This window comes from Stegodyphus dumicola, chromosome 2 (assembly GCF_044657685.1).
Source record: "Stegodyphus dumicola isolate Sdum_Otavi_A_Nest chromosome 2, ASM4465768v1".
NCBI classification, from domain to species: domain Eukaryota; kingdom Metazoa; phylum Arthropoda; class Arachnida; order Araneae; family Eresidae; genus Stegodyphus; species Stegodyphus dumicola.
This window is the reverse complement of record NC_140769.1, coordinates 90,861,781-90,874,878: the sequence shown is the minus strand read 5'-3', so window position 1 is coordinate 90,874,878 and position 13,098 is coordinate 90,861,781. Positions and strand designations below refer to the sequence as shown.

General features: G+C 30.3%; 1 protein-coding gene across 2 annotated transcripts in view; it reads left to right on the top strand.

Moving 5' to 3' along the window:
- Nucleotides 1–13,098, top strand: part of Hel89B (histone acetyltransferase 1) — a 224,698-nt gene that overhangs the window by 48,989 nt on the left and 162,611 nt on the right. For both annotated transcript variants that reach the window (XM_085810877.1, XM_085810878.1), the window contains exons 8-10: nt 5,526–5,684; nt 7,729–7,824; nt 11,294–11,470. In XM_085810877.1, the coding sequence (XP_085667003.1) occupies nt 5,526–5,684; nt 7,729–7,824; nt 11,294–11,470 (432 nt within the window). The remainder of the gene's footprint in view (nt 1–5,525; nt 5,685–7,728; nt 7,825–11,293; nt 11,471–13,098) is intronic.

Below are 13,098 nucleotides of genomic sequence, written 5' to 3'. Positions count from 1 at the left end.
GAAAACGACAAAATTAATGGCTTTGATAAATTACTAATAAATGTTGACATCAATCCTAGTATACGGTACACTCGGGATTTGGCGATATTGACATTACAAATGTTTTAGCGAGCCCAATAAATATTTTTTGTAAATATAACCTTGTGAACATTTTTCGTAATTCTATTCAGTTGAAATAATTCTTCTAAGCCATTTAAAAAAGATTCTATTAAATTATCAGAAGAACCGTCAAAAGGTTTAATGTAATTCTATAACTTGCTGAAAAGTTAGACTGAAACGATTGACATTCCATGCATATAATTTACTGGATCATTATGTAAATGAACATGTGAGGTTGAGGCTTGTGCACTTTGGCTAGCTGCCAAATTTGAACAAGTCAGTTAACGGCATCTTATTTTCAGGAATGTTTTCTTTGCGGATTTGCAATCCACCGACCAAATTAAATACTGGAGAGCTTCAATACAGAAAGAGAACAATGCACAAGAATATAGTGATGGCAGTTTATTTTTAATTAAGGAGAAATCTTCGCGGTAATGCCGAATTTCTGCTTATTTTGTTTGTGAATATCTGCTCTGCAAGACCACACAAAAATTTTGAATTTTTGGATGCATTTTTGGATCGTTTAAAGAAAATATCGGATGCAGCTTGCTAAAATCGTCCATATACAGTGAAATAGTGTTCTGTTTTGGTGTTTTATGTGTTACCAGTGGTTAAAATTGGTGTTTTTTTCTAATCTTGGTGACCCCAGCGGTGCAATATTTGGATACACGGATGCGATTCGGGTATGATGTCATAAGTGCTATATTGTATATCATTCATATTAATCAATTATTGTGTTGGTGCTTAGAATTAATTCATATGAGACCAAAGACAACATACAACGTTAAGGCAATTTCTGATTTTGCTGAAAATGCAATCCATGCAGAAGCAACAACAATTAAGGCTGTTATGGTATGTTCATGAGTTTCAAAATAGAAAGAAATTATTGGACTGGTACTTAATATGACTGCTGAAGATGAATTAGATATATGTAATAACATATTAGATAAATACAAGGAATACATTAAAATTAATAATAATGCACATTGTATATTATGTTGTCCTTTGTATAGTATGCAGAAAAGGTTAATGATTTTAAAGTGTATTAAATGTATAATCGAAAAAGTAGTGTTAAGGAAACATTAGTGTTACTATGAAATATTGAAATTTATAATTATGTGATATTTAATTGTGTAATATTAAAAAACACTAAATATTTTTTATTGATTGCAAATTGCAGTTTTATTACTTTTCGTTTGGTATCTATCCTTCCAAACATTGTGTAATTCACGTTTTTTTAAATATTGCCATTATGTATGTTTATTATATTATCTCAATAAATGAATGTTGGAAGTTAGGTTTTATTTTTTATTAAATATAAGTATATTCTATTTTCTTTGCTTACTTTTTATGTTCTTGCAATAACAAAGAAGTTCATAATAAATAGAAACAAAAAGTTTCATCGTGTGCTATATAACGAAGAGCTTACTTTAACGTACTTAGCTTACTATTGTATGCTATATTATTTAAATTATTTCTGTACAGTAACAAAAGAAAAAGTTATTGATTATATAAAGTGCATGAAATAATCATTGTAATCCTCCGCTATTCTAAAATGTAGAAACTAAAAGTAAGTAAATACATTAACATATGATCAAAAGAAATGGTGTTAAAAACATCAGCATTATTAATAAATACTGCAATCCATAATTATTGCACTTTTAATTGCTTACTATTTAAAAAGCACGAATAATTTTTTATTAATTGGAAATTTTTGTTCTGTTACCTTCTTTCTACTTATTTATACTTTCAAACACTGCCATTTCATGTTTTTTCTTAAATAGTGCTGTCATGTATGTTGTTTGTTAGGTTATTATTTCATTTTAGATATGAATGTAAAAAGTTTTCTTTCTTTCTTTTCTTTTTTTTTTTTTTTTTTTTTTTTTTTGTAATTAGATTTAGGTATATTTTTTTAAGAAATACTTTTGATCACATTTATTAACTACTCTATACAGTGTTTCATTTGGATATCTTGGAGATATAGAAGTTAATGGTTATATTTTTTACTATAAAATGCGAATAAATTTATACTTGAATTCGGGTAAAATATTATGCTAGCTTAAGAACCACTTCCTAATTTATCATGACGGAGGCAATTTTCAATGTCTCTGAGATTTAACAGAAATAAATGTGATAATGCTGTTATATTCAGAAACGCTCTTTTTTTACCCACATATCTTTACTTTTATTTATGTCTGCTTGAGTTTTATTTACTTAAAACCTACTATTAATGTTATATATTTATAATAACCACTTTCACTTACATACTTTCACTTATTCTCACTTACATACTAAAGGTTTAAGGGGAAAAAATGATGAAATCTTAAATAATCACGACTTGAAATTTAAGTTATTTAAAAATATATATTTTAAAGTACTGAAGATATATAAGGCTATTATTAATTATGCATATTTATTCTAAAGAAAAAAAAAATTGTATTATCTTCTGGTTTTCAGGAAATGATAAAATATTGGAACTTTAGATATATACAAGGAATACAAAATTTCAAAAAAGAAGAAAAAAAAATATCTATTATTAAGCTTATTTTTCTGCATAAATCAATATGTAACACAAGGACATAATAATGACATTTTCACAACTGTTGCAAAAAGGTGAAATTTGGTGAAAATTTAGGTGTCTTTAAGACGTCGTGATACGATGCTTTCAAAACCAAAATATCACCTGCGAAAGACGCAGTAACGACGTCTATGCGACAAAAACTTCATCTGCAAAGACGTACAACGGTTGCAAAACAGTAGATGTTCGCGGACATCTGGGCGTCTTAAAGACGACATATTGGAATGTTTTTGCAACGACATCCGCGACGAGTTTGCAACATCATTACGACGTTGCTGTGCTACTTGGGTATGTAATATACATTTCCTGGCTGAACGTCAGATACTTTTTAGACAGTCCTCGTGCATGACCGCTGTTCTAGATATTATAAATTGTAATTAAAATGATTTGTGCAAAGGTGTGTGCTAATTCAAACTGAATTACCCAGGGCAGGCGGCGAGGATGCCCCTTTGCTTATTGCCCTACAGGGTTTTCCCCTTCTACTTGGTTAATTCCTTAAAGTAGAGTACAATGGAGGAAACCACTGGCGGTACATTTCTTAAGAGCCCACCGCTAGCTCAATCAATAAAAATGATTTAAATAATGAAATGTTAATTCACATGTCAAAGATCTCTTTGTACACAACATTTCTTGTGTAGATCTTTCCATCATTTTTAAGCTCACCTTGCAAGAGGACCATTCAATATTTTGAATTTTATGTCCGTTCTTTCACAAACTCTTCAACAGGCAACATAAAGTTGACTGTGTCCAATTGCAGACTCGGGTAAAAAAATGCGAACGCGCTTAAGCGTTTGGCCCTGAGACTTATTGATGGGAATAGCAAAGGCAAGATTTACAGGAAACTGCCTAGGTCTCAATTGAAACGGCAACCCTGTGCTGTGGCAACTTCACCCCATTGGCTAGTACAGTTACACAAGCAACCAATAAACTATCGGCGACAAACAGACACTTGACCCTCATATATATATGGGATGAAGTAACATCATCTCCTCTGAAATGGCTGGCTCCCGGGCTTAGCAAAGCACACCATTAGATTCCGCAGGTCCGTGGCATGCCATTTTGACCATTCGCATCTTCTTGGGACTTTAATTAGGTGGGATATTAATTAAAAACTAACTTTCCACGATGTTTTCCATACATTTTCCACATACTTTCTTGGGTTTTCCCTATTACAGGGATTTGGCTACGCGCAAAATTCTTTTTTCTTGAATATCTACGGAACGGCGGCAAGTTGAAATTCGAGACGCGCATCCTCGGATTCCAAAAAATTCTCCGAATCCATCGATACCGTTCTCATCTTTTTACGACTTTAATCGGCCAAGATGTTAATTAAAAACTGTGGAAACATTAATTTCCGAGCTCATTTTTCCAAGTGGCAACAATAAACTATCGGCAACACGCACTTTAGCCGCTTATGTATATAAAGATATATGCAAGACTATAGCAGTGCTGTTTTTGATGTTTGTTAAGATAATCCATAATATATGCATTATTCATATGAAGGATTTTATTTTAAATATGTTAATGTTTAATTCATTTTGTATTTAAAAATATTTTTGCCCATTAATTTTATTAAAAATTTATTATACTTATTGGTTATATGCCAATGCAAGTGAGAAGAGAAGTGATGTCAAGCTGTATCATGTTGCCACTTATTCCTCCATTTGGATGATTCCCATGTGCATACCATTGTTTGCTCATGAATGCTGGTGTCACAATGAGAGTTAGCATTTAAATGAAAGAAGCCATGCTCACTATCCTTATCCATCCACTAAAAAAGGAGAACATTAACAAGAAAAAGAAAATGAATAAGCATCTCATCTTTGTTTAAGAATTCTAGAACAGCTTCTAGGGTTACATAATGCTCACAAGAGTCAGAGTCACAGATTGTACTTCTAGCAGTGTATCTGTTGACAGACACTGCTCAGTTGACAGATAACCAACAAACACCATAATTATTCGCATTTTTAGTTCTTTCAGCAGTTGTGTTATATGTGTTTTTGTTCTAAATTGTGTTTATATGTGTTTTTGTTCTAAATTGTGTTTTTTTAATTTAATTTCATCCACCCAGTTTAACCATTGGTAATTATAATAATTTTTTTACCTTCATTGAATTTTTAGTTTTATGTGTTTAAAGGAGCAGTGAAATTGTGAATGCTGCATGTCATTAAAAAAAAGGTTTAAAATTTTTCTTAAAAACGTAGAAATTAGATGAATAAAAAACTGCCAAATGCAAATAATTGGTAATAATAAAAACTTAACCATGTCAAATAAGTAAATTTATATAAGTTGAAAAACAGAAAGCAAATTATCTGTTTTTGTTTTAAAACCGTGATATGAGTTTTATGTTCTTGGTTATATATATTATGTATATTTCTATTTGTGTAATTCAAATTTTAAAATTTCCTACAAAAAAGTTTTTTTTTTAATTATATAAATGACTGAAATAAGGTTTGGAACTCGAATAAATTTTGGCATTGATGTTGTTAAGATTACAGAATTTTCTTACCTTGTAATGTTATTTTAGTTTTTCATACAAGCATAATGTGTGGATGTGTTCATTCCTTTTTTGATAATCAACTTACTTGTATTTTGAAATTTGTTGATATGTTTATTGAGTTTTCATGCATTCAAAAATATACTATTAAAATATAAATAGGCATATCTTAACTTTTTCTGTAGGATGTTTTCTGAAAATAAATCCACTATGCCCAGAGATTATGGCAGTGTATTGGTTAAGAGCAGAATAGTATTTTCTTTAGCCAGTTTTTTTAATATAATTACTGTGATTCTTATTATTTTATTTCATTTGAGATGTTTATTGAAATATTAAATTAATTTTATTTAGTCTAAGCAGTGGCCTCTTGAAGCATTTAGCGATACTCTGGTTCATGATCTGTTAAATGCATCCTGGGATATTAGGCATGGTGCTGCAACTGCTTTGAGAGAAATAGTTCGCATACATGGAAAGAGTGCTGGAAAGCGGGCAGATGCTTCTCCTGATCAGGTCATATTTCTTTTGTTAGTGTATGCTTTAAACACATAATTTTTCTATGCATAGTGTTTAAAATCTACATTGGAGTGTGTATTGTGTTATTATTGAATATTGTATATATCATATAAATAAATCTGTGAGATAATAGAAGGTATAGTTTCTTGTCTGAAATAGTTTTGAATGGTTGTTCTGTTTTTGGTTTAAAAAAAAAAAGACTCCAGTATAAATACTATTTACTTGATAACATTTTTGTGATACTATATTGAAATAGCTCCATGTATGAAAATTCTAAGTTTTCTAATAATTGAAACAAATTTTAAGAATTAATACTTTTATTAGGGGGCTGCATACAATTTGCTAAATAATAGTACTAAAAATAGTACTATAAAAGTACAAAAAAAGGTAAATGTAGAAAAGATGTAAAGTTTTTTTTTTTTTTTTTTTTTTACTGTTTAAGTAGAGTTTCATTTTTTTTATGTATGAATCATACAAATGTAATTCAATTCTTTTCACTTTTATTTTATACACCACCTTTTTTTTAATAACAAATTTATATATTCAACATTCAATAATATGCAAATTTTCTGAGAAGCTTTATGCTTTGAAAATTTGCATATTATTAAAACAAAGCATAAACTTCTCAGAAAATTTTCACCTTATTTTATTACAGTGTGTATGAAAGAAAAATTCATATTTTACATATAACTTTGCCATATAACTGTACATTATCAGCAGATAATCATTTTATCAAAGTGAAATCTCAAAAACAACATTAACTTTGAATATTAAAGCATATATCTGCTTGTATTTTTATTTTTATGTATATACATACATTGCCATAAAAACTGATGCTCCAAAAAGTAATTGCCACATCATAATGGAACTTGGCATGAAGATGCATGTTAGACAGATATGCAAACAGCAGTACAGCATGATTTTAAGATGCATAATGGAGAAGGAATTGCACATGATCTCTTTCACATTAAAAAAAAAAATAATATGTAGAGGTGTTTTGCTGTACTTAATACGTTGCAGAGGGATTTTTTTTTTTCACTAAAAGTGTCATTGCAAATTCCCTCGAAGACAATATAATCAGCTTTTAGAGTACAAGAGGAGAAAGATCATCGGGATGATGAAGGCTGGTTAGTCAACTTTATGTGTAGTTTGCCACGTAGGTTGTTCTGACTTTGAGGAGGTACTGGAACCAATGGACAAGAGAGAAGTTTCATACATGGTGGCCAGACTCAGGATGCCTTCAGAAGACCTTCATATTGTCCAAAATGTTCACACCATGTCATCTGGATACAGGAAGCATTTCAGCAAGGGCCCCTGTGTTTCTACCATTGTAACATGCCTTACTAAACATGCTCAGTACATGTGTTGCAAGTGGGACCCACTTACCATCGCTTCTGTTTGAAATGGTTGATTGTGTTGTTTTTGATGGGATTGGACCACAATCAAATGGAACTTGGTTATCTGCAGTGACAAATCAAAATTCAGTTTGGCCAATAATATCAAATACGTGCATTCATAAAAGCCTCAAAGTGAATGCCTCAATCCTGCCCTCACTTTACAGTGGCCCATAACTTTTACACCTGGTGTGATGGTAGGGGCTGCCATTGCGTATGACATTTGGTCACCTTTAATATTGGTCCATGGCTTCATGATAGCCCACCTATGCATTAGTAACATCGTTCAGCCACATGTGTTGCCATTCATGGTAGGGCTTCCAAGAAGCATTTTTCAACAGGACAATAAGGGCCATACACAATAAGGGTGCCACAGGAATTCCTGTGCCATATTGCCTCAATGCACATCTGTATTGCATCATATAAATGCTAAAAGTGACTCAGAAGGGTACTAGAACCTCCGTTACTTTTTTTTCAGTAAGTATCCTTTTGCTTTGATTTTGGACTCATTTATTTATACCAATGTTTTACTCACATGTGTAAAACTTTAGTTAGTTCTGAGAACTCTTTTTGGTGTGCAGATTTTCTTGGCAGCGACTGCTTATATATATATGTTGAAGTTCATTAAAATGTTCTTTGTATTGCAGATGGAAATTCTGAATCAGTTATGGCTTGAAGATTTAGCATTGAGACTAACCTGTGTTTTAGCATTGGATAGATTTGGAGATTTTATATCTGATCAAGTAGGAAATTTATTTATAATTGTTTGACTTGTATCTTTTCTTTTAATTAACCACTTAATAAGTTTGGTACTTGCATATTAATGCAACAACCTTTTTAGAAATTGCCATATTTTCAGAATGTGTCAAACTCTGACAACCATGCACGTTTAACCATTCCTCTGACAACCATCCTCATAATAATCCCTCAGTCAGGGAACACCGTCATTCTCATATAATTTCTTTTTTGTTGTGTACCAAGTTCCTATGGTTTTTTATGGACAAATAGGGATATTTTTTGCCTTAAACTTAGTTTAAAAGTATGGGCTTGTGGAGTTTGCCAACAATAGAAGAAACTGTGGTAAAATTTCTGCAACAATATAGGAATTTTGCTGAAAATTTTCTAAAGGGAACAATGAGGAAATGCATTTTCTTGATAACCACTGTTACCGAGTTTTGTGATCCTTATTTAATAATTCAGATTTGTATTTTAAATTGCTAAAGAATTTTTTTCTTTTTATATGTTGATAAAGATTACAAACTTATGATAAATATCAATATTTTGGAAATTTTCTATAAAAAAAAGGGAGGGCATGAAAACCACCAACTTGCACCTGATAAGTAATGTTTATCTTTTCATATGTAAAAATTTGCCTAACTGTTCCAAGCTGGTTGCATTAATACGCAAGTACTATGAGTTTTATATATATTTAAAGATCTTGAATAGTCTAAAGAAAAGATTTGTATGTGTAAAAATAAGTAAAAAATGCAATGCAAATTAAGAAAAGGATTGTTAACCTAGGCCAAGAGTGGGAACTAGTTTTAATCACAAACCAAAAAGTTTTTTTTAGCATATCATACAGGCAGGGCTATAATCTTTTGTTGTGCCTCTCTCATTTGCAGAGCATACTGCCTAACCAGTATAGTGGTTAGTAGCATTTACTGCCATACTGATGGGTCCAGGTTTGAATCCTGGAGAAAGTATGGATATTTCTAAGCCTATGGTGTCTGTGCAGCAAGGGGAGCACTCAAAATATGTAGTGGGGCAAAAGTTCTCTCGAGAGATTGTGGTAGACTCTTGGACTGCCTTGGGGTTGTTCACCCTAAAAACTGAAGTGGAATTGCAAAGTTAGTGTGCGGGGACTTTACTTGTATGTATACCTGGTGAATTTCTGTTGTTCTGCTCACCTCTACTTGTGCAAGGAAAATGCAGCTTCCCTGTAGAAATTTTCAAAAAACAATAAAAAGGGGACAAAAATGGGATTTGTTCGTAGTTGTCATCAATGGATTGACATATATAATGTTTTATTTTGAAATACAAATTAAGCGAAATGATCTTTCCATAAGTTTCATTTCCTGATTAATATTCATATATCATTCTTTAAGTTCTAAATTAAAGCTGTTTGAAATAATGGAATTATATTCTTCAGTGGGTGTACATGTTTTCTAGCACATCTAATGCTCTGAAATTAATTTGATCACTACTATGGTCATATCATGTCAGTATATGTGCATATAACACTGTAATGATAGATGCACATTCATGCTACTGATTTTAGTAGATTGCATAAAAAATCATGTCAGAAAGAGATGAAAATATTGTTGCACAGGATCTCATAACGGGTTAGATGAAGCAAATAGAATTTCTGCATTGGGCCTTCAAGTATACTTTTCTCCACTCCTGACTTGAGTTATAATCTTTTTGCATTAGGTAAGAGTACTTTTAAGCAATTTCTTTTTAACTACTGAATTTGTTGTTTCTTCTAAATCAATTTAATGTATTAAAGAAATCAATATTATATGTTCTATAATAAGATATATTTGTAGTTACATAAGCTTATGGTGAATAATTTATAATATATGAAGTACAGACATAACAGAATATTTTAGTCTTGCATTAAGTAAATAGTAACTTAATGCATAATTTAATTTCTATCAAATTCATCCTTTTCATGATGTATATAAGTACATATTGTACTTAATTTTTTGAGGGGTACATATTTTTATGTGAAATTAGTATTTTCATTTCTTTATTTGATTGGTCTTTTACAAAGTAATGTTTCTTTGATCTTAATACTTTCAAATGAATTGTTTTAAGTATAGTCTCTTAAAAGTTTAATTATTGCTCCGTTCTATAAATGCTGAGTATAACTTTTACAACCTACTGTTTAAAGAATATTTGTTTATGTAGTGAAATCTTGGTTCATAAACTTAATTCATTTTTTAAGGTAGTTAGTCACCCAAAATATTTTTTAAGCAAAACAATTTTCCCCATAAAAATTAATGTAAATTGAATTAAGTCTATTTTGGAATCCCAAATGATTGCTTAGAAAAGAGAATTTTTTTATGAGTTCATAACACAAAACCAGTGGAATTCATTAAATCTAACACAATACTCAAAATTAAAAAAAAAGTGTAGAAACTTGAATTGCATTTTACCATGTCTTTACAAAGTTGACAGCATAAGTAGAAGATGGTTAAGAAGTCAAAGGTACAAAATGGTATCATTTGAAAGGGAAATCATATTCTGTAAAAATATCAGCGTATGAAAGTAATGCTGTTGTTCATTAAAACTGAAAATTTTTATGCACATGGGAGCTGCAGATTGACATGTTGTGAAAATGTGTTCAAAATCATAGTTAAAGAAATATAAAGCAACATTGCTCTGTGATATTAATAAGCAGTTTTTTTATTCCTAAGTCTGTTTTAAATGTAAAGTTATTGAAATCGTTTTAGTTGAGTGAATCAGTCTTTAAAAAGTAATAGAATTAGAACAACTTTAATATTTATGTTGAAAAGTTCATATGAAGTTAAATAGCTCATCTTGTCAACAGAAATTCAAAAGGTATCAGAAAAATATTTTGAAATAGGTTAGAATACAAGCCAAGCTTACAATTCTATGAATAGGAAGCTTATGAATGTACTTAATATAAATTAAACTGATAAATGTCATACAAAATGACCCAAAGCTTATGAATTTATGAATATGAAGTTTATGAATGTATTTAATATTAATCAAACTGATAAATGTTATACAAAATGACCCCAAAAGGGAGGATGATCGTAATAATAAAAGTTTTAGTGCATGAATTTATGTACAATATTAAATATTTAATAAATATTTAGATGACAATGATAAATTTCTGTCCAAGTGGCTTAGTGCTGTCAGTTAAGCTTTGAATTGTAACAAAATAATTTTCTGTAATTAATGTCAAACATATAAGATCAAAACCAGCAATATGAAGTCATTTTTATTGAGACATGTCTATTATTGAATAACGTATTTAACTGAATCAGTTTTATTATTCATGTGATAGCCATTCAGACAGTATAATAAACATGTTGCAAATACACATTCAAATTCACATTCTATGAATAAATCTTAAAATAGTTTTAGTTTTCTAAACGTTTTATAATTTTAAACAAAAGTAATCTATAGATAATTATTTTATTTGTATAGTTTTTGTTATGTGGCATTTTGATTCCTTTTTAGGTTATAGCTCCAGTGCGAGAAACTTGTGCTCAAGTTTTAGGTGCAGTAACGAATATTATGTCTGAAGATCACGTTGCAAAAGTGCTGCAGATTTTGCTACAGTTATTGAGTAGACCTGAATGGGAGGCTAGACATGGTGGATTATTAGGGTTAAAATACATTTTATCTGTACGAAAGGTAATTTTTACGATTTTTTGGTCTTTGTGTGACTGATATAATTTTTTTTTTTTTTTAACTGGATTAATTGTTGTAGCAAAATATGTAAGAGCTATCTATCTAGAGCAGGGGCTCTCAGTCATGGGGGAATTCCCCCTGGGGTGGAATTTCAAAGTTTCAGGGAGAATGTGGTCAGCTTTTTATTTACCTGTTATGTATTTAATTTTAGTTTATGGATATTAAAATTTACTTTTATTCAAGTGTTGGTATTTATTAAAATTTTTTATACTTTTTCTGTTTAAATTATAAGACACATTAAAAAAAATGTAAATTAGGTAAACTTATATGTATTTTTGAATTTGAGAAAGGAGGATCATCTAGCTGTGGTGAAAGTGAAATGGGTGCATGGGGCAGGAAGTCTGGAGGAAAGATTTTCTTCCTAGAGAGTTTCTAGAAGTCCGACTCACATTTGCATGAGGAAAACCATGCAGCTACTTGAAATAAAACCAGTATTTCTCAGTGGGCTTTTTATAGTTGGCATTTAATTTTTCAGAAATGCAGCATTAAAAAATCTTTATTATGACTTTCATGTACACATTATGTATCCTTTCTTTCAAGAAGAAATTTACTGATTTTTTAAAATATTTGAAACTAGGTATCACTGTTTTCAAATGAATGAAGTAAAAAATTTGTCAAAGTAGGAATTTTTCCTAACGTCCGGGCAACACGATCTGCAAGTGACTACTGCATTAACAGCTGATGTATTTCAACTAGTGTGTAACAGTTGCTAAAGTGTATGCTATAATTTTTAATTTCAAATTTTAATCATGTATTTTACATTGTAAAGACGCAAATTTATGTCAGCTTTTATGCTGAGCTACTGAACCTATTACTATTAGTTTTCCAGTTATGCTTTTATTGTTAAGCATGTTAACCTGGATCTGTAAAATCAGATTACAGATATTTCTTAATTTTTCTCTCTGCATTTTTTGAGGGGTGACTTTTGTAAATTTATTTTATGATTTCTGAGTCGGTTGTTCCAGACTATTTAAAAGGGTTACATATCAATGGCTAAGAAGTAAAAATCTGATATTTGTCAAAGTAGGAATTTTTCCTAACATCCAGGCAACATGATCTGCAAATGACTACTGCATTAACAGCTGATGTATTTCCACTAGTGTGTAACAGCTGATGTATTTCCACTAGTGTGTAACAGTTTCAAATAACAAAGTATAAGCATTTCATATTTTTAATATACTACATAATTCTAATTTAATAATTAAAATTAGTATTTTAAATTGATAACGACATTTTCTTTTCAAATTTTGATACTATTTTCTGCTTACAATAAATATCAATAGTTCGTGAATATGTTTTTTTAAGGTTGTGAACATTATCAACTAGCACCTGGTATCTCAGAATTTTACTTCATGTGGTGAAAAAGCATTATTTCCATTAAGTTGGAAAATTTGGATCTAGGAAAATATAAATTTTGTCTGACATCATTCTAAATCTCAAAACAGAGCTATAACACATTACTTCAGAGACAATTTTGATTAAAAAATCTGTGCAAAATAACATTAACAAGAGGTTATCCCAGCTGTATCTAAGCAAATGTTCTGTGATACATATTTATGTAGGTATAATAT